The sequence below is a fragment of the Crocodylus porosus genome, unplaced genomic scaffold (assembly GCF_001723895.1).
Source record: "Crocodylus porosus isolate Cpor-Errol unplaced genomic scaffold, CroPor_comp1, whole genome shotgun sequence".
Taxonomy (NCBI): Eukaryota; Metazoa; Chordata; order Crocodylia; family Crocodylidae; genus Crocodylus; species Crocodylus porosus.
In genome coordinates this window covers 40,937,306-40,965,255 of record NW_017728909.1, presented here as the reverse complement: position 1 = coordinate 40,965,255, position 27,950 = coordinate 40,937,306, and the positions used below count along the sequence as shown (strand labels likewise).

General features: G+C 40.4%; 1 protein-coding gene across 1 annotated transcript in view; it reads right to left on the bottom strand.

Annotated features, from left to right (window-relative positions):
* IPO11 (importin 11) overlaps window positions 1–27,950 on the bottom strand; it is a 280,310-nt gene that overhangs the window by 85,789 nt on the left and 166,571 nt on the right. The window contains exons 26-27 of the mRNA XM_019532129.1: window positions 23,687–23,800; window positions 5,402–5,523 (exon numbers count right to left, since the gene is read on the bottom strand). Coding sequence (XP_019387674.1) covers window positions 5,402–5,523; window positions 23,687–23,800 — 236 coding nt within the window. The remainder of the gene's footprint in view (window positions 1–5,401; window positions 5,524–23,686; window positions 23,801–27,950) is intronic.

Genomic DNA, 27,950 nt, shown 5'->3' with positions numbered 1-27,950 from the left:
TCCCTCCCATCACTGTGCTCTGGGTCCACTGAGCCCACGTCCACCTGTTTGTCCTCCCCACTCCCTTCCCTCCCTCCCAGCTGTTGGTAGGATGTGGCAGTGGCAAGATGCCGTCACTGTGCCCCCCCTTCTCTCTTCCTTTTCCCGCTCCCCTCCCTCCCTGTCAGCTTTTGTTGGGGCCCTCTGCCTGCAGGGGGAAGGGGGGGAGCAGGCCAACACAGCTTCTCTCCCTGTGTTCCCACTGCCACGGCAGCACTTCACTGTGCTGTCTCCTGTCCGAATGCTCTTGGAGCACTCTGATTGGTTGTTTCAGTCAGCCAATCAGAGTGCGAATAAAGCATTAAAAGACAGACAGACGGACAGACAGAGGCTTTTATAACATTAGAATGGTAGTGGTGAAAATCCTCTGACTATACTGAAGCAAATGAAGCAAGAACTTCAGCCTTACTACAAGACAATCGTTTGATTCTAACACCAAAGAAATACAAATCGACCACTCCTTGTCTTCCATATTGTGATAGCCATTCCACATTGATCTGTTTCATTTTAGAAGACAACCATAATGACTTAGATGTTGAAAGTTGTGCGCAAGATAAGAATTTAGACAGAGATGTACTGAATATATTTCAGGATTTGGTTTACCTGCAATCAAGGGGCAAAAAGCTAACACCAAAATATATTGGGTTAGGCTGCCTGATACATCACACAACTAGATTTAAGAAAATGGTATGAAGCCTCCATGCTGCTGAATGCAGCATACCCTATGACACAGTTGCATCAAGACCAACATTACTGAGAAAAACTTAAAGGAATTTTGGGAATATGGTGATGTTATCCTAAGGAATCTCATTCCCAGTTATTTTGTTCAGTTTTCATCAGACAACACTGACATCTTAGAAGAGACACTAGAAGGAAAACTAACATTTCATGCAATGCAAACTGTAGCATTTCAAAGAGAACCATCAAAACTAGTTGAGATTGCACTGATGTAAGGAAGGAAAAGAACCTTGAAAAACATACCACCTGAATTTAACAAAGTCATTCCAGCAATGATGACCTATAACAAGACATTGAAGTCACCTGTCTATAGTACAGGTAGTAACATAAATGAAAAGCTCAACAATACAGCTTTTCAACAGATATCAGCAGAGCTACCACGGATACTGAGAATATCAGCAGACAACAAGGAAAATGTTGCTGTTCTAGGGTGAAGAGCTTTTAACCAGTTTCTTTCTGATGATACTTCACCTCTATAGATTGTTGGATTTTGTCCCATACTGACTGCACCAACATCTGAAGGCAACACCATTTGGGCTATCATCTCATAATGTGATGTAAAACAATTGCAGGACACTTGGGACAGCAGCATAGTCATAATGTTTGATCAGGTGTTGTATTACAAAGCAAATGAACTTGTAGGCTTGTCCAGAAGAGACTGAAAGAGCAATCATTTGACTGGGAGGCTTCCATATCATCACGGTTTACCCAGTTACAATTGTAATTACTTAATTACAATTAGCGATCAGTGCTTGGGCCCGTGCTTTTTAATATCTTTATTAATGACTTGGACGAGGGAGTGAAAAGTGGAATTATTAAATTTGTGTGTGGACGATAAACTGTGGGGACAAGTGGACACATCAGAGGACAGGTCAAGGATTCAGGATGAACTTGACAGGCTGGTCCTATGAGCTAAACAAAACCAAATGAGGTTCAACAGGGACAAATGCTGGGTCCTTCATCTGGGCAGGAAGAACTCTCACCATATCTATATGATGGGTGGTGGTCCACTGGCTGCCACTGCATCCGAAAGGGACCTAAGGGTGACAATCGACCAGAAGATGAATATGAGCCACCACTATGACAAAGTTGCCAACACAGCAAATAGAACTGTGGTGTGCATCAGCAGATGTATTGCCAACAGATCCAGAGACGTGCTCCTCCCCCTTCATTCGGCGTTGGTGAGGCCACAGCTGGAGTACTGCATCCACTACTGGGCACCACACTTCAAGAAGGATGTGGACAAGATCGAAAGGGTGCAGAGAAGGGCCACCTGCATGAAAGGCCTGGGGGGCAAGCCCTATGATGAGAGACTTCAGGAACTGTTCAGCCTGAGCAAAAGAATGCTAAGAGACGACTTGATAGACACCTACGGATATGTCAAGGGAGAACACCAGGACCTAGGTGAATAACTTTTTAGAAAAGGACCCTTCTGTGAAGATGTGGACCAATGGACATAAGCTAGTCGAGGAAAAGTTTCGACTGGACACAAGGAAAAACTTATTTTCTGTATGGGTAACTAGAATCTGGAACACACTTCCAGGAGAGGTGGTGCAGTCACCATCTCTGGCTGTCTTTAAGAGGCACTGGACCTCCTCTTAAAGAGGAGGTATTCAACGTATTTAAGGTATTCAATACCAAATACCTTGTTGAGCTCATTTGAGCCCAATTACCTGCTGCCCATTGCGGGAGACTGGACCTGACAATCTTATAGGTCCCTTCTGGTCCTTCTTTCTATGATTCTATTTCACCGCTTCAGGACTTGAAGACTGTTGCACTAAAAGCAGATAATTTTCAGAAAACACTGTCACCAATATAATGAAAAGAAAATTGTACAACCATACTATCAGAGCACACAAGATAACACCTGAAGCAATATGGTATATTTTGATAAACACATTCATTGTGTGGTTGTCCAGTTCAAGCAAAGGATTAGATTATGATGTTGTGGACCAACTCTCCAGTAGCACAGCTGTTGCATTCAGAAACAATGACTGCAAAGTGGGAAGGAATGCAGTGAAAGAACTATTAGTGCATCTGCCAACAATTGCCACTTCAAAAATTTGAGGAAGAACACGCTCATCAAGGTTCATTCAAGTACTGAATGAACTATTTGGAAGTAGTCAATACTCTCCTGTGCTTCATCAGGGCTGAATGTGAAGGAAACTGGCATAAGCATTTATGTGTCTTTGAAAAAATGCTTCTGCTAGTAGCCGTGCATGATCACACTAATTACACAAGATGGAGTCCAGTATATCTTGAACGCATGATGGATTTAGTGAATTTTGCTACTACGATATTATGCTGAGTTTGTGGAAAGAGGATTTGGGGTCAAGACAACTAATCTCTCATCTATAAGCATTTCAACTGGCCAGGCAATAGAACACATTGTCAAGGTTTGCAAAATTGCCAGTAGCATAGTAAACATAACATTGGCTGGGGTCATCTGAACCTAGCACTTTCCTGTCTATGCAGGGGGTCAGACTCTGATCTACTGAGGTCTCTTCCGACCCTAACATCTATGAATCTATAGCATGCAATGAATCAGCTAGAAAACAATGGGATATGAACTACAATGAAAGAAGTTACCCAACTAAGATGGTAAATCAAATGTTTGGGATCAATACAACAACATCTTGCAATCAAAATGAAAGACAAAAGACATCACTGAAATGAGATTACAATGATGTCAAGTTGCTACAAGAGCAGTTTCAAAGGTTCTGCTTGTTTAAGGTTTCCAGTGATGAGCTGTTATGTATTTCTATGGGAGATGCTATGCTGGAAGATACTGCATAAGACAATGCCCATAGCAAAGGAAGAGAAATCATGAACACCATTATCCAGAAACTTCTTAATGTAGATGCTACCGAGAGCTTCTATGTAAACGTACCCAAATAAAAATTGAAAGCCTTCAAGCATATAGTCATGGGACAGTGCAGCAAAAGAAAACAAACACAGAATGCAACGGAAATCCAGCAAAAGCTACTGGCAGCACTCTCATTGTGCACTCTCTCCTACAGCACAAACTGTTTGGATACCCTCCATCACTTCTTAAACCTGACAAATCACTCAGCGTGGCCGACAAAACAGCCTCATTATGAATCTTGATTGGAGATAAAGCAGTAACTGTTCTGCCAAATGCTATTTCCAAGAAATCAGCAATTATTATCAACAGCGTGGCTCTTGTACGCAGAGTAGGAAAGCCGAAAACTATATGAACATTTGAAGATTTGGCTGATAACTTTGTGCGATAAGTAGAGGTGTACCAATACATTGGTCCAATAGTAGATCGGTACTGATATAAAGAAAACTGGCTGTATCAGATAATTGACCCGACAGAGCAGATAATTTGGCCCTGGCTGCAGCCTGCCCCAACACAAAAGAAGGTTTGGTTCTTCAAAAACCTGGAATAGCTAAACAAAATAATAATGAAGGTACTGTGTTTCAAAAGTTTCTTGTGCACATATTGGTAAGATTGTTCTAAAGCAATCAGCTTAAGTTTTGCCCCTTCATCCTTGTTTTTCAATGAACCTTTGAAGGAAGAAAGACATAACACCAGGGATTCCATCCACTATAAAAGATCCTGGCACTTGAAATCTGGGATCACAGCTCTTTGGGTAGGTTTTGAATCTACTTAGAAATAAGTCCTCCTAGGGATCCCCATTTAGGGAAGATTTCCTGGAAAAAAAAATTGATTCTTTTTCCCAAAACAGGCTGGCCCACCTGCTGGTTCAGTTTCCTGGATAGACAGCAGATCCAGGTATACTGGAGATAAGCTAGGCCCATCCTAAAAGGAATTCCTCCTCAGCTAAACTGCTTTTCCAACTATCCCTTTTTTTGAGAAGATGGGATTTGCCTACATCGTAATCTAAATTTCATGGATACAGAAGTGGCTGTAAAATTTGGCAGCCTTTTCTCATATAGACATATATACTAAGAATTCCAGTAACAGCAATTTAAATGCCAATGATTACATAGCTTAATATTTTAGCAAAAACATCCAGTTTATGATAATTTTTTGATATAGTGGGCATAGTGTTCCAACTGGTTGATGCCAAAGACTCCAGAGGCAGAAATTCTTTCAAACTGTTTTATATTTTCTGCTTCCCAAATCACATTTTTATCTTACAAAAAGACACCAGATATACAGGAGCAGGGCAACTGGGGTAACAAAACAGACACACACAATGTATACTCTGACATGAAATAAAATTGAACAAATATAGTTCACTGCAGAGGATGCCATAAACCTAGGTTAACTAATCCAACTAATTAAGCACGGGAAGCAGAGCAGGAACTCTAGCTTTGACAGGGGTAGGGGGATGGGAATCAGAACCCAATGATTATCTTGCTGTAACCAGAATCAGAACCATATACTTACTCTATTCAGCATGCTCTGTCCTACACAGAAGCAGAAAAATCCTTATGCTATGCAGCACTATAGAAAATTAAGCATTATTTCAGATTATGTCATACTGTTTTTCCATTTCCTTGGTCACAAACAAAGACACCAAAAAAATCTACGAATGCTGTAACATTAAACTTCTTTCACAAAAATGTAAAGGTTAAAAATCTTTAAAGTCTTATTTTTAACAGTAGTGATAAACAACTGAAGTGAGCTCACCTATTCTCTGATGGCAGAAGTGAAAGTAATGCCAAAGCAGAAAGTTTTCTTCTTTCTGGCTGAGTAATATTATCTATACGGTCAACCCACATTTCAATCATGTTACCAAGAAGTTGGTCCACCTGCAGAAAAGAAACCAATATATTCTATTAAAAACAAATGCACTGTACTCCTGATGCACATAAGTATTTTGTTGTACATGACTATGTGCAAAACATATTTCACTTCATTTGAATAGGGTATTCTGGATATACTTGAAAGCCAATTATTTATATCTGGATACCCACATGTCAAATACAATAAACACCAAAAAGTCCCTTGATAATTATTAAAGTTCCTCTTTCCAATATGTTATACATACACTTATGTCAAAGAAAGTGCAACTACATAAACAAACACCATTACTAGTGCACCAAGTTTTTTCATTAGCCACCAGTAATATTTAGTTATTACATAGAGTTTTCCATCAGTATCATCATCTCTGTTTTACAGAGTAGTTAATTCATTTTAAACAAGTTACCAGCAGAGTTGGGAATAGAGCCAGTCTCAAGTCCCAGGGCTCAACTCTAATCATCAGGCTACATCTGCTTTCAAGGCAATTCTTGAAAGCAAGAGGAGCTCAGTGTAGTTCAGTGGAACAGAGGTGCAAGTGCAAGTGCACAAGTTTATTCCTCTTTAAAGAATTTAATCCTTTAAACAGAAAGTGCAATATGCCCTGTGATATTATTGTGACTGAACTGGCAGCTAGAAATTTGAGAGAAATGCACAACATAGAAATATGTTAGATACAAATGTTACAGCCACAGATTATTTGGGACTGATATAACTTGTCCTTTCTCCATAGTGTATAAATTGTTTTTAAACCTTGAATTTGCATCAAATTTAGTTATGAATAAGAAAACATTTTGACATGTTTAAAAATAGCTAAAAGTTTTCAATGTAATTTGGTATATTATAAATTGATTTGGTAAGAACAAAGATGTTAAAAATGGCTACAGAATTCAGGAGTGATTCTCTAAAATAAGATGATAACTATAAATAACAGCAAAAACTGTCTTCCACCTAGCAAGTGTATTGAACTGTCTCATCTCTTAGTTCTAATCCTCAAAGGGAATTTACAAAACACCTTTCGCAGATGAGCCTACAAACTTCACTTCATAAATCTACTGGATATAAAAAATCATGGACTAAATATAGACATTGGGTTTATGGCACATTATAACCTGCTTGCCATCTGATAATCCCAAGTAACCTATCTGCATTTTACCAGCTACATTCTATCACCACTTCAAATTTCCCTTTCCCCCACCAACACCCATTTCACACCTATTGTCTCACAGGGCCTTTGATCCTCACTGCTACACATCTGCATTTTCACAGACCTTCATTTTGCATACTGGCTTCCATTTCACCCAGGACAGCACACAAAGCAATAACAAACTCTGTGCCTGAAGACAAAGAACAATTTTTCCAACTATTTAGTTGGTCTAATAAAATATATTACATTTAACTAAAGAACCTTGTCTGGTATTGGACTGCACCAGGAGTTTGGGAAATAATCCTAACCAATATATTCTATAAAATATCATCTTTCTGTTTGCAAAGTATCTACTAATATTTTCCTGAAAATATCTGTTATCTTAACCTCTTTTGGGATTAACTCATGGTAATAAAGTTAAGCATGTGCATTAGCATTTTCAGAATCAGGGCCTGACTACATCTTTGCCACAAGTGTCTTTCTAGTAGCTAGCTCAGTAATTGGGTATGTAGGGGCAAATTTACAAATTAACATTAATTTGAAATCTGAAATGAGTAAAATGTCTAGAAAAAAATCAAAAAGTACAAACTGAATAGCAAATCATCAGAACTATCACATAGCTATGGATTCCTCACCCATTTATCATATATAAAACAATTGAAACCATTTTTTCAAAATGGCAATGGTAATGCTGTATGCTTATCATGGGGTTCCTATTCTGTATCGGACAGAATCAAACCATAATGTATTCAAGGGTATTTCCAGCTGAATGAAACTGATTTCCCTGGATAGCAAGCCTGAAAAGTGAGAAACAAGCCAACAAATCATCTATTATTCAGTAGCCATGTATGCTAGAGTTAACACTTGCTCCAAAGAATAATGATTCTTTGTACTTAAATCACCAAAATTCAGTTGAAAGGCAAAAAGAATAAAATAAATGAGAAAAGCCTTTTTATATTACAGAAAAGTACAATATGCAAGCAGCATGTTGCTGACCTTATTTCCTAATTCGTGAGAACTTAAAATTATTTTCTGTAAACAAACTAAATTCTAAATTACATTTTTACTTTGGATAATCCACAGCCTTCAAGAATAGTGTGAACTATCAGACCATATGAGTTAATTTACCATATAACAGTTACATGGATAACAGAATAAAAACTCAATGCCAATGAACTACCCAGGTGCATATGACATTTCTTCAGTCCTAGTATCCACTTTCGTGGGTCCTTTCTAAATCTCCTTCAGTTTTTTAACATCCTTTTAAAAATGTGCAGAGTGCAACCTACATGTAAGAAGTATTGTATTTTTATTCTCTATGATTCCACATACAGGAATAAATTTGCCTCTTTACCCAACTCACAATTCCTTTGCCTATACATGCATGCAACAATCAAGATGTCATTAGAATTGGATTTTGCTCTAAATACAAAATAACTCTTTTCAAATAATTAACAATTTTGGATGCCAATACATTAAAATCCTGAAGTAGGAGAAAACATCAAGAGTGATAACATTACAATTTCATGTACAGATGCAGGATTTACTGCTCCTAACATATCCCAGGTGGATGTCCATCCAATCTCCACAAAATCTCTAATAAATAAGATTCCACAACTTTTCTATAGCAGCTTATTTTATTGCCATATGATACTTAAGTTAGAAGTTAGAAGATCTGTCCTAAAAGCAGATTTAGATTATATCTTAGGAGCATGTTTCTTCACCCTCAGGTGCTTACAGACGTGGGGAAAAAAGGCAAAATAGCACTTTACTTTCAGCTCAGCATGTCCCTACACCAAATGCAGCTCATGTCCAGAAAATGAATCACGTCAGTTTGACCCAGCTCCCCAGTGTCTGTATAGTTCACATGCTTCAATGGGGCTTTTTGCCACTTTTATCTGATAGCTGACTCAATCAGCTGTTATATAAAATTACCAAAAAGCCCTGCCGAAGCACATGAGCTACACAGATCCTGGGTGAGCCAGGTCAAACTGATGTGATTCCACTTCTGGTAAAGCACCATTCTGTTTTTTCCCCATGTCTGCCAGCACCCCTTCTTTCCTCATATGGCTTACATTTCAACCATTTCATCGTCTTCACTATCTTGTGGATTCTCACCATTTTTCTAAATCTTTTTTAAATGCAATGACCAACTCTGGAGAGAGTGCTCCACTAGGTAAATACATTAAATTTTCACATTTTGCAGTCACTTCATTGCATTAACAACAACAGCAACACCAAGAACAAATCAGGAATAAATTCTTAAAAGTGAGCAAAGAGCAGGCATTTTAAGCTGTAAAGTAAATAATTATGCTAAATGAAATTTCTGAACAATATCTGTAGAGGGGTAGAAAGTCAATCCATAGCTTTAATTCCACTGAACTGTGTGTTTACCAGTGGCGACACATAGGGGGTGCACATACACACCAACAGCCAGGCTGGGAAGTGGGGGTGCCAGGAGAAGCACCGCTGGCACTTCCGGGTCAGTGTGATCAGGTGATCCACCCCCGCCCCCCTCGGTTGGTGTGATTGGTCACTGACTGGCTGCTGGGGGGGGGGGCAAGTGCTCCCCTGACTCAGGAGGCACCAGTCACCCATGGTGTTTCCCTTTCAAATTAATGACTTTAATCTATTAAGCCAGGTCTCTTCAGGTGTTGGGCTATGTAATTGAACAAAGAAAGTGTGTGCATTTATCATCAGGAATAAAATTAATTGTTGATAGTATAAGGGCAGAGTCTGACTAGCACTCAGAGTGAAGTAAAAATATTTTAACTTTAAACTCCATTGATCTGAACAGGGTTGTTGGTTGTAGACATGTTGGTCTAAGGACAGCCTCCCAATGCCTTAAGAAGGGTGTTAGTGCCCAAAAGCTTGCAAAGAACTTTTTTTCCCAACTATTTAGTTGGTCTAATTAAATGATATCACATCTACCCAAAGAACCTCGCCTGCCTACTGATTTGCACAGATACAGGATTAGATCCTGAGAGATGATGGAAAGAGCCGGCAGCCCCTTAAAAGAATCATGGCCAAGACGAAGTAAATGAAAAACATGTGGAATTATTATCCAGTGTCTGTGGGCTGAGACAGAAGAAAATATAAAGGCCACATCAATTACAGTTTTTAGGATAAAAGCACAAACAATAAATAGCTAAGGATAGCCAAGTAGAATTCAGAGAAAATTATTATCCATATTCAAAACGATTACAATAATTTCAACAGATCTCAAAAGGGTTTGGCATCCCATAAGATGAGGTGTTGCATAAGAATTTAAAATGATGTCGACTTTGCCTATAGAAACTTAAAACCCGTAAGTAACATATAAAGTCTGGAGGAGAGGAACATGGTCAATTTTCCCCCATCAGGTAACACATATGCCCATAAATCAATGCAACATTAAGTAACTCCCATACTCCATGTTTAAGAGACAGCATGGAAGATGACTTCTTTCGAGCAGACAGTGAAATTGCAGATATAGCTTCCATATTTGGAGGCAGAGAACAATATGCTAGGGTGCAGAGTGAGACTGAGTGAAAATAAACAGCCTGTTAGCAATTTAAAGATACTTTTGACTTAAAGGACTTACCATTTTATGCCTGAGCATACATTATAATTCCCTAAAGAAAATAAGTTTCTTAATTCAGCTTCTATTAGAACAATTAAAAAAAAAAATCACCCATGGGGAGGTGCTAGTTGAAATCCCATAATTAAGTTGTCCATCTGCAGTTTAAAAGATTTATTTTCTCACACTAGTCAATGATGTGAAACAATTTTAAAAACAAATTATGTAAACTGAAGACTAGACAACTGCAGTAGTATAACCACTACGTTATTGTTTATTCTTGAAATAAACGTGATTTTTACTTGCTTAGCTTTGTTACAGATCATTTAAATTTTGAATGAGATTACTGATAGTAAAAACTACACTATAATTTGTTAAGTAAAAGAATACTAATCTAAAAGACTAGGCCCATGAAACCTTAAATCTTTAGGCAAGAGGGATTTTTAAAAATAAATCTACCAAGTCACAGGTGATTATGCATGACTGGTAAATGGTAAAAAGTACCTCTTTTTTAAAAAAGAAAGAAAAAGTAAGCTAGTCACCTACAGGCTCATCAGTGTGATCTGATGAGTAAGCAAAGGTTCATTACAAGTGTTAAATGAAATAATAATTAAAAAGACAGAGGCAGGTGGAAGATGGGATAAAATGCTACAAATGTTTGTTAATATACTTTAGATTACACCAAGCAAACTTGAAATTTTTCTCTTTCAAAGAAAAACTATGAGATCTAATTTCTAAATCCAAATAGATAAGATCTACTGTATTGCAATAAAGCATTTAACATAAAACTCCACAGCAAATTTGTTGTTAAATTGGATACGATGGCAGTTAGGAAAAAAAAAAGAAAATGGGTAAGGAACTAGTGAAGGAAGAGACAAGACTGGGTCATGTGAAAGGCTGAAACCAGCTTGGAGGGAGGTTAACAAGTAGACACTTAATAAATTGGTGGCGGCTGCCCCGATTTCATGCTCCCAGTGCAGTGTCAGCTGCTATTTTTGCGGCAGAGTGTGATGGGCCCCCCGCCACACCTCTAGTTGGCAAAGGGACCCAGGAATCCTGCCCCTCACCAGAGTTTGACAGATGGCCACAAACAAGGGCTTGTTAATGTGGTAATTAATGGCTTCCACAGGCTTGATCAGGGGATTAAGCCCACAGAAGCCATTAATTGCTGCAATATTAAGCAGTCATGGAAGCCATTAACTATGTCGTAGATGTTGTGCTAAGGTGGCAATCCTTTCATCAAGCCTGGGCAAGTCATTAATAGATACGTTATTATTAAGCAGTCTAAGATGCAGAGAATGGCTTTCACAAGCTAGATCCAGCCTGCAAACACCATTAATTATGTCCTAGATGGCTGCTAACATGGCAATTAATGGCTTCCACAGGCTTGATCAGGGGATTGCCACGTTAGCAAGCAGTCTAGGAAGTGATTAATGGCTTCCATGGGCTTGACCACATGCCAGGAAGGGAGAAAGCTCCTTGGCCCAGCAAGTGGCCAGGCAGGCAGTGCCAAGCTGGGCATCTGCAATGCAATGCAATGCAATGCAAAAAAAAAAGATCATCAGAATATCTTACAGAAAGAAGTGGAAGACCTAGAAGAAAGAAGTTAGGTTACTTTTAATAGTACAGTGAACAAGGTTACGCACTTAGGGACTGATGAGAGTTTCTGCCATAAAATCTGGGAGCCCATCAATTCAAAACTATAGAAGGACAAAGACCTGAATGTCTTAAATTTAATTCAGCATGACTATTATTGTGAAACCATCATAAAGAAAGGCACATATAAAAGTAACGCCATCTTTGATGGTAGTTTCTATATACTTCTGATAACGTGTAGTCAAGAAAAAATAATTCAAACCACAACAACAGGTCTAATAATTTGATTGGGGGAAGTAAAGCCTAATCAATACAAATACATTAAGAGGTTGTCTCGCTTAGCCTAGCAAAATGAAAGATGAAAAAAGATATGACTATACTCTATAAACACATTTAGAGGAAATGCCATGGAAAGAAAAGGGTGTAGGTTGTAGCTGTGTTGGTCTAAGTTGATCTAATAAAAGATATCAGATTCACACAAAGAACCTTGTCTGCCTATGGAAAGAAAAGAGCTTTTAAGATAAATTTATATATAGATGGGTGTAAGTAGTTCAAAATAATGACAGTGCTTCCTGTGCTGTCTTAATCTTTACAAAGGCATGGAGCTTTGTCAGATACAAAATACACCAAAAGGGTTCAGAAGACAGCTTGGTGGCCTGCTGGAATCTCACGAACCACATTTAGTGTGGTTTTGAACCCTGTATATACTGAGAAAAGGAAAATAATGGCAAAAGGAAGTATGAGCTAAAGGAACAGAAAACAGTTGCAAAAAAACCCAGCAACACTGCCAAATTTGTTGGACAACAGCTCATTGGTTAAGTCAGCCTCACCAAAAAGAAGGCAACAAACGGATGCAAAATTTTTAGGAAGGGCATGGACAGACAACATAATCACACTGACTGAAAAAAAGGGTGGGGGATTTACATACTTTAGTTGAATGCACTTTAACTCTTCTATCTGTCCACTGGCTTTCTAGTAATTGTAAACAAAGCTACAATAATTTACCATCTACTTTCAGGGATAAATTTATGGCAGTTTGGCTTACATTTACTGCAGGTTAGGAGCAGACAGACAAAACAGTTACAAAAAAAAAATCAGCTGAAATAAGTGCATCTGTCCATCAGTCCATGCCTTCTCTTCACATGTAATAATTTCTTTTGAGAAATCTAGTACCAGTTAGCCATTTAAAAGTGGCTCCATTTTTACCAGTTTCAATATTGGCACACATTCCTTGGTTGCCAGATATATAACTGCACTTTTTGGATAGTGGGACTGGTGCTTAAAGAATTTAAAGAAAATATCAAGTTGTTTCAAATCTATCTGTAGCTCTTACTGAAAACAGAAGAGAAGAAGAAGGTAACTGAAATTACACATTAATACAGAAGAACATTAGGCCTGTGCAAATAGAGAACTATTTGATTCGGATTCGGATTCAGCCAATTAGGATGCCAGCAATTTGATTTGGAGATCTGAATCACTTTTCCAATACAATTCAGCCAAATTGGCTTCGGAAGGTTCAGCGCTGATTCGGCGAGATGGCCGTAGAGTATAATGGGGAATCAATGAAATATCTATAACTTCGTCAATTTTTGGCTGATTCAGATGAAACTTGCAGGGATGGTAGCCCCTGCTGAAGCCTAGCAAGTTTCAAGGAGATAGGTGCAGGGTTTTCTAGGAAACTCACTTCAAGCTGCTGACAAGCAAAACTCATGGCATGGGTGACACTGTGTGTGTTAAGGTGCAGTGGGGTGAAAACTGCAGGGATGGTGGCCCCTGATGAGGGCAGGATGCCTGCCAGCTTTCAAGGAGTTAGGTGCAGGGGCATCAGGTACTGCTTCCACCTCCTTGCTTCCACTGGCAGCAGAAGACTCATGGCTGCTCAGGAAGAGGATGCATCTATGTTTGGGGGTGGGGGAACTTGCAGCTCTAGCTCTCTCCCTACCCCCTCTAGCCCCTCTCCCTCCCCTGCCAGAAGACCTGGCACTTGCCTTTCCAGCACACTTCATATTAATCTTTCCTGCGCTGCAAAACATCTGTATGTGCGACTCCTTTTGTGTTGTGTGTTTTCTTTCCTCTGTGTTGCATGCACTGGACTCTTCTTTGATTGATTAGGATTGATTATTAAGAACTATATAAAATATGTGCTGTCTGTCTTCTGTGCTGTGATGTATTTATTTATTATGAATTATGAATGTGAAGTGTGACTTCTTTTGTGTTGTATGTTTTCTTTCCCCTATGTTGTGTGCGCTGGACTCTGCTTTGATTATTAATAACTACATATGGTGTCTTCTTCTGTGATGTACTATTAATGTGAACATGTGACTACTACTTCTTCTTCTTCTTCTGTGTAGTATACCTAAAATAATATATCTCCTTCTTCTAGGACTCTGAGTTCTGTGTTGTGTGTTAATCTCAATTTGAATCTCTATCAATTTGAATCTCTATCAATTTGAATCTCTTCTGTGTTGTCTTTAGTCTGTATGTAAATTAACTATAATAGTATTATTAATAACTAATAACTACTATACATAATCTGAATCTCTTCTATGAATATCTGACTTTTTCTTCTTCTATGATGTGTGTCTCAGAGTGTGTGTAATATGTGCTTCCCTTCACAGTGATGGATCACACTGCCAGGGAAAACATTTATGCTTTGTCTTTCAGCAGTATTGGAAAAAAACCCAAAACAAATATAAATTGAAACTGTAGTAGTAGATTTGGTCAGGCTTCTGGCCTGCTTGACTAAGAAAACAGACAAAGACCAGAAGTGCTGATACTATGTATTTCAGTTACATATTCTGAGATAAGGAATCCTGCATGCCTTATTACCTTGTACACAGATGTTTTATTTAAGTAAATTGCCTGCAGGTCTGTTTTAATTTCTCCAAGGTCATTTTTTTTTCTTGTTCTCTGTCTTAAGTATAAATATGCTTGTAAACTTATAGAGTAGGAGCATTCTTTTGAAACAGACAAGTGGGTGATTCCCCTTGCTGTATGAAATTCTCCCTGTGATCACAGTATAGCCCTAATTAAAGAAAAGCTGGCTCTGTCAGTTTTGATTTAACCACAACACGAAGTTTGATTTCTTCCACAAAACAAATGAATTGGAAGTAGAGAGAGGCTAAGCTAAGCTAAACTATATCCTATCCAATCCTTTCTAAGAGCAAAAAGTAGCAAGCCACTGACTAGGAAGCCAGGCCAGTACCTTTGAGACACTGTTGCTCAGGCAGAAACAGCTCAGGAAAGAGACAGAAAAGCCTGCAGACAGAGGCTTTAATGCTGTTTCTATGTCCATCCCCCAGACGCCGTGATTGGAAGGGCAGTCAGGGAGAAATCACACTCACTGGCCAGCTAGATATGTCAGTTCTTTCCCCCCTCCCTCTTCTAAGTTTCTGTTTCTCCTCAAAGACTGCCTTCTGAATCTCCTAATCTCTTCTGAATTGGTTCGGAAAGTTTAAGCTTCTAGTGATTTGATCTGAATTCAGAGATTCGGCCTCTGAATTGGGCCGAATCTTCTCTGAATGGAATCATGAACCAAAGCTTCGCACAGCCCTAACGAAAATGAAAAATACTGAACTATAAAAATGAGTGCAATTATACTACAATATGGAGGAAAAAGTTGGATCCCCGATTCAGGGCCTAACCCTCAGGAAAAATACAACAAAAAGGAACCTTACGGAACAATCTAATTATTGTGAGCTGTCTTAAATTCAAAGTAATCTTGGATCTGGGTAAATATGGCATGTACTCTGTTGCATTCAGCTCCCTGGAAAAAAATCAGCATTTTATTTTAAATATAGAAACACCAAGAAAGTTTTAGACTATGCTATAGATATAACTTAATGTTTTTTCCCCTACTTATTTATAAAATTCTAGGGGCATTTTATGTAAAAGGAATGGTGATTTCTTTCCAATTTTCTACCAAAAATGTTATGCAACTCTTCCTATATTTTGGGCAGTTTTCTGGACATAAGCCTGGATTCTCTCTTCCCCCTCTGTTACAAGCCTTACTTTGCTAGTGGTTAGAAGCAAGAAGTTTCGAAGACAGAAGGAGAAAGAAGTGTAAAATACTTCTTCCACTATAAACTAATCCAGGTTTATGGTTCAGATGGCTTCAGACATCATCCTAGAAGACATGACCTCCAAAGCAAAAATTCTTCTCTTTTCTTCTGCATTTAGAACAGACATATACCATAATGGGTGTTATTCCAGCTGGCCTCATCTCAGGGGTACTCAACTCCTGGCCCATGGGCCAAATCTGGCCCATAGAGCTCTCCAGGGTCAGGAAATTTGGCAGTGAGAAAGTTGTAGCAATTAATACTCCCATTCCTCCCCTGTTGCCAATTTTCAAGCCCTGGGTGGCTGACTCGGAGCCAGACAGCCCCCCCACCCTTCACATGGCTAGGCTGAGGCCAGGCCACCCACTTTGCACAGCTGGACCAGGTATCACCCATCTGGCCTGCAGGGCAAAAAGGTTGAGCACCACTGCCTTACACCAATCCCTTTACCCTCTACCCCCTCGTTTTTTATTTGTGATGGCATTGCTTCTGTCCTCTCATCCGCAACTCAGCTTTTTTATAGTTTTAAAGGAAGAGAAGAAAGGAAACCTCTGTTCCTATGAATCACAATATGGATTATAGGTGACAGCATGCATATTTATCTGCCAAAAAGTGCAGAAATCCACTGATACAGCTCTCGGACTGTATTTTCCACAGATATGGAGAGCACGACATGAAGTTGTAGCCTCTCCATGATACTGTACAGTATCAAGATCAAACAGTCAGTGGCAGTCACAAGTAGGGTTCATTTATGATATACTATCCAGTGGATGAGTGCATGCACAAAGACCTCATTGCCTGACTTATGTCTTTGCAACTGACATCAGGCTCTACATGTCTCTCAGAACCACACATAGCAGTGATGGTCTAAATTGCTCAAAAGCATTGTAAGATAATCAGAGTTTGGTTTGACCTAGTGTTTATTTAAAAAAGAGAGGAAAACTTCACATTTTAAAATTAAGAAATCATATAAGGTAACAAAAAGTTATAGCAAGAAACCACCACGGTGCTAATACTGAAAGGGAATTGCCAGACTGACATGCTGATTGGCTAGTTTTAAATGAGACAGGATTGTCATTCCATTTCTTCATACTGCTTTATTGCAGCAGAGTGCAGATATCATCTGGCAAGGATATCACTTTGCAAAAATGAAGCTGACTTAATAAGCCATAGTCCAAACAACCCTGCACAAATGGCACCACCTTTCTGTTAATCCAGCATATAATATCACAACATTAGAGTTCTGTTTTTCTGAACCCGAAGGATGTTCCAGAAGCAGAGAGAAGAGTCAGGTAACACCACAACCACCAGCATGTTCAGATCAATCCTGAAAAATTATTCAGCTGCATTGCTTGTTATTACCACTCCTCTGTAATGTCATTGTTTCCTTCCCCATTTTTTATCCTTTTCTTGCTTTCTACCTGAGAAGAGCTTAGCTTAGTTGACCAAGACCAAACTGCCTTTCACAAGCTTGCTGAAAGAAAACCAAGTAAAGTATTCAGCAGCCTGAAACTGAAAAGCTGTGAAACAACATAAGGTCTAATAAGACAAAGTGTTGCGTTTGTAATTTTGAGGCTCCTGATTTAGAAGTAAAAATGTAACAGAAAGATAAATATATTTTATTCCACAGAGTTCTGTTTATTGGTGTTGTAGGTTACTTCATTTTAACTAGTAACATCAGTGGTAATTTGTCCCAATATCAGTGGGTGAAGCTTTTCTTCTGAAGGGTTAAATTAATGGTAGGGATAACTTTGAACCTCAAGGTTCAAGAATTAGAGTACTGTCCCTTCGCCATAAACTGAACCTCATACTGACTTCCCTTAAGAGCTGGATTCTCAAGAGATGCATACAACTGCTCAAGACCTTGTATGGTGGCCTCCACAGGCTGTGGCCAGTCTTTGAAATGGTTGTAGGAACTGAGGTATGCAAGTTAAATGGGGCCTGGGAAATGTAAAACTAGTTTCTAAATGTGTATCTAAAAAGAATCAATGACAGGCCATGGAATTTGGGTCTTTCCCCTTTCCTCTACTACCAGAAGAGGCTGCCTTACAAAATGTACCTTGTTTAAACTGGAGATTTCAGAAAGGCTGGTCACTTGGTGACAAAACTGTATTTTTGTCAATCTCCATATGGATTCTCCTATTCCATACAGTGCTTCTACCTACTACCTGTGATTTTCACTTTTTTAAAATTTCTGGATAAGCAAGGAAAATTACTTACCTATTATAACAGGGTTGCTTTAAGTGTGTGGTCTGTCTCAGGGGTTAGCAACCTACGGCCTGAGGGCCAAATCCAGCTTGGAAAGGCTTTGGATCCAGTCTGCAGAGACTTGGCTTCAGTGGCATTCAGTGATCAGCGCTCTTCCTGTGCCATGTCATGCTGGACCATGCATCAGTCAGGTCCCTGGAGCTCCAGCAAGGGGAAGCTCTTCCTGCGCCAAACTACAGTCAGGCAGCACAGACTCTGGTGGAGAGAGGCTTCTGCCATGCCACATGGGCAGAAATGGCAGTAGCAGCTGGGTCCTAATGCCTGCCTGTTCAATCCAGAGCAGGCAGGCCCCCCCGCCAAAAAACATTTCAGATCCTGGTCTATATGCATATATACTGCATATTTGGCATCTGTATATCCCATATGCTAGAGGTCAGAATGCTTTAGCTAGCAGTGACCACTGGGCCGTGCTTGTTTCTTTCCATTCTCAAACAGTAAAGCACTAACGGCATATAAAGGGTGAAACTAAGCCTCAATTCTTTTGAAACTGCCAAGTCCATGTTGGCAGATTTAATAGTAGTTTGGGATAAGTGGAGGTCAAGGAACTAATACAGACAACACATCTCAAAGATTCCCAGTTTTAAAGGTAAGTAATTTCCTTCGTTTCTTTGAGTACTTGTCTGGGTATTTTCATGACTGGTTGCTCACAAGCAATTTGTTAGAAATGGAGACGGGTGCTATACATCTAACCAATACAGGCATGATGAATGGAGTATCCAAGCACAACTGAAGAACTCACAGTACATTTTATGTAGTCAGGACTTCTTCACTTTTAAATAAAGGCAGTTTTGGAAAGGAAAAAAGATTAACAAGTTGGTTCAAGTGAAATTCTAGCACCACTTTGGCAGTGACATAGAAATGGATCTCTTGTAACCATCTATCCTGCAAGGTTAGGTTTCCCAAGTGGGCCTCCCATATCTGTGTTGCACCCTTAGTCACTATGGATGCAAGGAGGGTACTGATGTAAAAGAAACTCCTCTGCAGACTTTCCACCAACTGAAGGACTTTTGAGTTTCTAAAAATAGAGATTCTCATATCTACATATCATACACATGTCAATGTTGAAGTGTCTTCAGCCAATTTTGAAGACAATGAATATACATTCTTGTATAAGGGGTTACTATTGTGCACAATGTCTCAGCAGCATAGAGCTTGTGCATTTAGTCATCAGAAAACTGTTTAATATGCAGTTTGGGTGGTTAATCCTTCATGCCCATCTCAACTGCTATTAACTGTTGTGCTGTTACCAGCTCTGAAGCTGAATAAGTCCCATTAATTTCAGGCTACTATTACAAGTAGGCTGTAATATATGGAACATTCCTAAGATGCAAGAAGGAGAGAGTAGGCTGCTCCCTCACAAAATGGCAAGCACACACAGATCAGTTTAAGCAGTGCCTTTAATACGGAAATCAATCAGATTTAGCAAATTATTAGTGTTATATTGTGTGTAAATAGTGTTGCATCATGTAAATAGCTTCCCATCTTACCCATGGGTATCTTAACAGCCTTACACTGTGACGTAACAACCAAAAGGCACGGCACCTTAGAGACTAACCTGTTCAGAGAGTCATGAATTTCATAACAGCTGACAAAGTATGTTGTAGTCTATGAAAGTTCATGCCTCTAAATGAGTCAGTCTCTAAGATGCCTTCTACCTAACTTCAGACTGACACAGCTACCTACCTTTATTTAATAACCAAAGGTATGTATTGTAGTCAGCTAACAAAACTAAAGCTGGTTGATCTCATTAAATCAAAGGTAGCTATCTATGCCTTTTCCATAATTAGGTCTATCAGGGCTCTAATAAACTCCTTTTCTCAGTTGGGATTTAAATAGGATTTGTCCATTTACCTTAAATTCCAGTGAGACGATAAGACAGCAAAACCTTAAAAACTATGCAAGAATGACTAACCTTTATCTTCAAGATATAACAATGACACAGTTTTCAAATTGGGCATCATGAACAAGTACAAAATTAAAATTAACAACTTTTTTCTTGTATTTAGAGAACTCTTTGAGAGCCAACCCAAAGGCAGTTAAGCACTCCAATATGCTAGACATTGTATGATATAGCACAGACCACATAAAGCAAATTACACCCTTCATCTCAAAGAGCTTACACTTGCAGTAGACAAGATAGATAAAACTTTTTTTTTAATTCCCAATTTTACATATGGGAAAATGAAGCAAATCTGGAAAAGGCTTGCCCAAGGTCACATAGGAAATCTGCGACTGAGATGGGAATGGAGCCGAGATTTATTTACTGAGTCCCTGTATTATAAACCAATGATGAGAGATCTACAGATTGTTAGATATCCTTTCAGCTACTTAAAACAGGTCAATACAACCATATCAAACTAAACCCTTGCTTCATTTCAGTACAGATTTTAGAAAAAATGTGGAGAAAAGTGGGCCTTCCAAATCCCAACTCTGGCCTCATGTCATACATTTATGTACACATCAAATCTCCTTAATATGGAAAAAAATTCTGAGACCATAATTAATGTTAGTACATTTTCCATTATCCTGTGTATGCTCAGTTCTACAAAGCTCTTGCAACGTGAAAAATTCTACAGTATGCACAGTAACTTAATTAAAAATACAGAAAAGCAAGACAAGTACTCATTCCCCTAATACCACATGTGGACTGTTTCCATACAATTTGAAGCTGTTAAAGATTACATAATATTAGTGATATATATTGATGCCCTTGCACTTTAAAGAAGTTCTATTTTAGGCCACATATTTTATATATAAATTTAGGTCTCCCAGTTTCACTGGGAGATACCCAATTTCAAATGGTCTCACCTAAGCTCTTAAAAGACTGTCTAGTTCTCTAACGGCAGATTATTAAGCCTCAAGATAGTCATAAAGAAAAAAACCTGCCCTGGCTTACAGAGAGTTCCACAACTGAAATGATGTTTCTCCAGCAACAGCCAAGGCACCAAACCTTACTCTAGTTACAGTTCCCAGCTATGCTCCCTCATCAAAACAGACCACATCATCACTAGACCAAATAACTTGGATTATAAAATTAGAATTACACAGTTGACTAATAGAAAGCCAGAGCAGGCAGGTCTAAATCAATCAAGTCTTTGTATTCTGGGAGGGAGTTCCTAACTCATTCCCCTTACTCTCCACTATAGACATTCATCAAATATGGCTAATCAGAGGCATAGATTGAGCTAGTTTTGCAGATGCAGAGGGAATAGCACATTTCAATCCAAAGTAAGAGGGAGGCAGCAAATTCTTCACAGCAGGTGAGAAAGGTGCTTTTTCTAGTATGTACTGCAGGGAGCAAGGTAAAAGGAAAGCTATGCAATGAATCTCCCATTAAAACTGGAGACAAATTTAAGGAAGACAAATAAACATAAGAGAATGAACTAGGAAATAGTTGGGAAAAGTTGAGAAGAACCCGGGAAACAGCTGGCCACTACTGGGAGAGAGGGAGCTAGGAGGATGGAGCCAGAGACAGACATGCAAGGATTTGAGAAGGAAAAGATAACAGTTCTTACACATCAGGACTAGGTATAGACAAATGAAAAACCTGAGGCTGAATCAATTCAATCTTGACAGGTTAGTTTAAGCTGTGTAGATTGAATTACTAAGCAGGGATCCAGATTTTTTTTCTGTTTAAAAATTGCAAATTCTGATTAAAAAAATCAAAAAGTTTTTGATTAAAAAACCCTAAATTCGCATTTTTCCATGATTAAAATGAAACATCACTATATATATAGGTATCAGTTAAACACACAGTTTTACAATTTTAAAGCAATTTGGAAGCCTACCAGTGCCTCACAATCATTATAATAAAATGAACCCTAACTACCTATATATTTTGGCTTTTGATTTTTTTTGGGGGGGGTGGTATCACAGAAAAATCAGAGCTCCCCATGCCCCGTTCACTCACCAGTACAGGAGTTCAGCTATGGCTTGGCCCCCCACTGCTTTGTGGCACTGAGCAGCCCTGATATGTCACTGCCCTGCCCCTACCGGTGCCTCTCACTCCCAACTCATAGCCTCCTGGCCCTGCTGGTGCCCCTCCCTTCCCATCCACAGCCTCTGGGTCCTGCCAGTGCCCCTCACACTGCTTTCACAGCCTGACACCCCTCTCCCAGTACTGCTGGTCCCTTCACTCATGAGCCACAGCCCCCTGCCCCCTCCAGCCCTGCTGGAAAGGGCCCCCAGCTGCTAGGACTACAGGAGTGGGGCCAGGGTCCACAACCCCCCACTTCCCCAGAGCAGAACCTGAACCCCGACTGCCACCTGCAGAAGGTGGCAGCTCCTGTGGCCAGAGAGAAGTCTGGCTCCCACCCCCCTCACCCACTCTGTGGGCAGCATGGAAAGAGCAAAGCCTGTTAGAGGTGGGGACTGGAGAATGAGGGCTGCCTGCTGCGGGCTTGGGGCACCCCACTCTGCTGCCCTGGGAGCTCAACATCACCTGCACCGCCAAGGCAAGACGCCCCCCCTGCCCACTTGGCAGCATTGGTGGTGGTGTGGAGCTGTGCCCCCTGGAATTCTGCCAGTCTGCTAGGGGCATTTGTTGTTCACCAAATTTTTCTGCTTAAAAGGGGAAAATCTGCATTCTTCTCTGTTAAAGGATAAAATCCACATTTTTCTGCAGTAAATGGGAAACCTGGATCCCTGCTGATAAGCAATTGAACAGACATTCACTTTTGATTCTAGAAATGCAGCCACATGCCTGCAGTGGCCCAAGCCAGAAGCCTGGGTTGCTAGAGCACACCTCCCTGCTCCACAGAAGTTCAATAAACTTGTTTAACAGAAATCAGTTAAATCTGATACTACATCCATCCAGGTTCATCTTAAATTGGTTTCAAGCATTTTGGAAGTGGTTTATGTGCACTGAACTTCTGTTGTGTTACAGATTTGAATAGTTTTCCAATCATTTATACTGGTTTATATACAATTTCTGTCTGCAGCCCAGGAAACTAGAAATTTTCTGTATCCTTCTCTATCAGAGATAAATATGATTTAAATAAGAATATTTTGTCTTAAACAACTCCAGGAAATCAAGATCCTCATATATACAGTATTTCTGCAGCGGTAGGTGAATAAGCTCGAAGAAACAGCCAAACTTTTCAACTTTTAAAAATTCATCATTCACAACTTTACCTATTTTCTTTTGTTTTCAACTCAATTCCTTTCACTTGCACACTATTATTTTTCATTGGTTTTACAAGTAATCACTTAATATTTGACTTTTTTCTTGTATTTATTCATTGACAGTTATTTATAACAGTTTTAAAGTACAACAATTTGAGGTCAACTAGGTTAGAAACACATAACAGAACTGGAGCATTTAAAGACTGCTTTCATTTGATGTTTAAAAATGTTTTAAAAAACATTTCTGAGGAGCTGGAAGAGGGAGAAGATTAGATGTTAAGGTTCTTTAGTTTCACTTGTACGCTTGGAAAATGTCAACCAATAAAGCATATCAATTTATTCATATTACTAATATCAATGTGTTTGTGTATTCAGGCCTTAAATACAGTTCATTTGAAATGCTAAGGCCAAAATATTCTTACCTTCTGTCCCAGCTCGCATGCCATCTGGTTCAGAAGCAGTGAAAAAAAACTTGTATTCTGGAGAAGAACTCTACCTATGACTCCCAAGTAAGTAGACATCACCACTGGATACCTCTGAAGCAAAAATAAATACAGAAACAGAATTTTTGTTTAATTATAATAATAAAAAATTACATCATACTAAGGAAGTACCAAAAAAGCCTGATGGCAAAGGGAAAATACTGGCATACATGTTAATTCTTCCTGTCTTACTGTTTTTTATTGAGTCAAGTATTATAAAACTGTACCAAAGATGTATCACAGAAAAAATACAAATATATTGAGCAATTGCTGCCACAGAGAGAGCTCCTGGAAACATCTGGGAAAAAAAAACTGGTGCTCACCAGTATTATCCATTTAAGACTAACTACTTTATTCTGTGAGCCACAAATTGTACTAGTAACAGGTATTTTGTAAAAAAATGTAAATTTGGAATTAATTTTTAAAATAAATTACTATTTACTTGCCTTTCAACTTTCCGGTTTTTGGCAAGTTTATGCAGCTGCTAATTTCCTAGTTAATTTCCCCAAATATAGGACATATATTTTAAGGCAGCCTCTAATTACAGTAATGATCATGAATCCTCAATTTATACAACTTTATAATTTAGGAAACGCTACAGATTGTACTGGCATTAGCTCCAATATCTAGCAAATATTTTACAACATTACTGGTTTGGTGGGGATGGGACTGGGGGAAGCTATCCTATCATTATGTCTGAGATGACTAGGTTTTCAGATATGTGATCCTATTTCAAGTAAGAGAGAGAAAGCTTCTAATAACCACATCCAGTTTTTCTCAAAATACCCTTTTTGTCCCCATGTTTATATTTTACATGATAATCTCTCCGGAGGATAGGCTGTTTGTAATTTTTGTAGTCTGTATAATGACAAGCACATTGCTAATGCTAAACAAATAGTAAATACTACTTAGACTTGGAGTTATCTTTCCCAACTATGTGTTAACAAGTGGCTGACACTGACTTATAAAAGTATTCTGAAAAGCGACTGCAAACCAACAACTTTACACTTAAAATATCTACTTCCAATGGGTACTCAGAATTCTATCTGCTGATATTAACAACAAAATAATTACATTTTATCCAGCTAGTACTGTGGAATCACTGCAGATATAATTAAATGGGTTTTGTTTCTTTTTGTGCATTACCCACAACTATTTAATGGGTTACCATCAGGCACATTAACAATATTCATGCGAAGAATTTCGCAGCATCACTGAAAACAGAAACGAATATACAATGTGGCAGCACTGAGGAAGCTATGGGAAAAATTGTGTCTTGGTAGGATTTGCTTGGGTGCTGCACTACAGTTCTGTACAGTAGAAGAGGAAAGATACTAATCCAGTAGGCAAATTGTATTGCTTGCAGGGTTTGTTTTTTTTTGTGACAACCTAAAACACAGAGAACATTCACTGAGGTTGATGGCTAGAAAACTGTATTTAAAGGTTTCCTTACGGGAAGCGGCTTGTCAGTAAAGTAGACACTGCACAATGGTGCAGAGTGATGGCAAGGGTTAACTGATTTCTAAAAACCTGTTTACACCAAAGTTTCCTTCAAGGCCCACTGTGTCTAAAACCAGCAAACACATAGACTGGGAAATTGAAGACATGTACTACGTTGTTCCATAACATGAAATAAGGTGGCATTAGGTCACAGTACCCAACTGCAGGGCCCATGGGATTTCTGGTTTTGGTGAACAGACCAAATCAGGAAGACTGATAAATAAGTAAATTAAGGTGTGTGTGTGTGTGACAGGTTTATTAAAACAAAGGAATATACTGACGACACAATGTGTACAGTATGACTAACACCAGGACACCAATCAACAATGCCCAGAGATGAAGAGTCATCAGAGGAGAGAAAGAATACAAAAGGAGGAATTTCAGATCAGCAAAGGATCCCAGACAGGAGAACCAAAGGCCACGATGAACAGAGCGCATACCACCAGTCTGTCTCACCCACCCCACATGGGGCGGGGGGGAAGAGCGAGTTGGGGGCTCGGCCTCCAACCTGCTATCTGATATTCAAGAGAGAACCTTAGGGTGAAACTCGCATACTGGTCAGACGTACCTTCTCTCTGTGACAGATCCGGGACTGGTAGATATAGAATTGTTTGCATTATTCTTATCTGATATTAGTGTGTAACAATAAAATTTGTCTTTTATCAAATGGAGAGGTTGTGGTCAGTCTTAGGATTTGGGTGTGCCCAGAACAAGGTATCTGGGTAATAAATCCAGTGCCAACAAGGTAGCTAAGACTTCTTGAACTGCACTGGCTACTCAGCCAATTCCCTCCATCACACCAACGAAACTCCACGCCCACTTACGATTCACAGCTCATTTATTTAGGCTGTTTGACAGAATTAGAATTTACATCCCAATCATGATTATGAATTTAGGAATATCATTGTTCCACCCATCATCACCATGAACAATGGCACATTTAATAGGAGGACCTGTAACAGAGAGACTTTGACTTTTAGAAACATTTGTTCCAGGGAGGGTGACAAATTGGGGGCAGTAAAGACCATATATATAGGTTGCTCGCCTCAAGGACAAGGCCTGGGCTCATGGCCTGCAAGGCCTGCCCACACACAGTAGACAAAAACAAAAGAAAACAAAACTAAAACACAAGAGACAAGAGAAGACATATACAGTTCTACCAACAGGGACACCCAGGGAGGCCTCAGGACATCAGGAGTTAGCCTGCACAAACAAAGCCCAAGGTTTTGGCTCACTGGACCCACCCCCGCACCCTGAGCAGGTGGAGGCATCACAGTGCAAGGAGCAGGCATCCCCCCTTGACTCAGCACAGCGCCCCTTCGATGGCCCAGCATACCTCAAAAGTGGGCACCGTCTGCCAGAGGACCACATGTTGAAACTCAAGTGAGAGGCGGGCCCACACCAGCAGGCAGAAGAGCTGCAGGATGCCGTCCATCCCGGTCCCAGTGAGTTGATTTTGCCGACTCTTCAGGGTGGCCATCGTGGCCTGGCCCAGTAGGAAGTTGGCCAGGCTGACTGTGCCCTGCTCAGCCACCCGGTACAGGAAAGAATAGATGTATGTGTCCTCTGAAAAGTCCTGGCCCAGTGCCCGAAGCGGTGAGGATGGCAAAGAACAGCCACAGCCAGGGACAGTTGAGGAAGGCATAGAATACGTTCTCTTCCAGCACCACTGAGCAGAAGAAGCAGGCCACTGAGGCTACCAGGTCCAGGTGGTACACAAAGGTGCCAGTGGCTAGGATGCCGTGCACCAATCTCCATTGGAGGACGCTGGGCTTCTTGATGGTGGGCGCCTTGTACAGTGTGTGTCATGCTGGGGTCCCGGGCAATGCCAGGTGCCACCACCACAATGTGTCAGGATGGCCAGCTAGCACCTGGGCATGCGTAGAGTCCCCTCCAGGACAGTGTACTGAACGGGCAGCCCGTGTTGCTCCCGGGGGGCATGGGGAGCCTTAGCAGTGTGTTGGACCAGTCAGCCAGCTCACTGGCAACCGCTGGAATGACCAGCAGTGGTGGGAAGGTGTCACCAGCAGCGTCTGCGGTGGGGAAGGTCTGGTGGACTCGGAGGTAGCCTTCCAGGGTGGCCGCTGCCTCTGTTGGTAGGGCAGCCCTAACAGCCCAAAGCCAGCCCATGGTGGGGACACAGCGCAGGGCCAGCTGGGGCCTTGGCTGACAACCAGCCCAACTGAGTGGGGTCCAGGAGGTGCCCCAGGCGGGTGGTGTGCACCTCAATGAGGGCAGCTACAAGGCTGGTGGAGGCCAGACTTGACACAACATGCTGCAGGGCCAGGTTGTAGACTGGGGCTCCTGAAGCAGCTGCAAGAAATGCAGGCGCCTGGCCTGGGGACAAAGATGGAAGGCAGCCTGCCAGGCCCACACCATGCTGTGGCAGAATGGGGCAAAGACTGTCCTGTTCAGGAAGGTGAGGTCCTGCATAAACAGCTCCTGGTCAAAGCTGAGGCCTCCTACCCGGTGCAGGAACTGGCATGCCAGCTGCCACCATGGGAGGTGGCCCTTGGCATACAAGAGCCACGGGAGGGCTTGCCAGTGGTAGGCGGCCACCCTGCTGGCCAGGTCGATCAGGTCCTGCCCTTCGGTGGTGGGAAGGTAAAGGGCGGCTCATGGGAGCCAGTGGCGCCCATCCCAAAAGAAATCCACTAGGATCTGCTGCAGCCTCTTGAGCAGCTCTGGCAGGGGGTCCAGCACC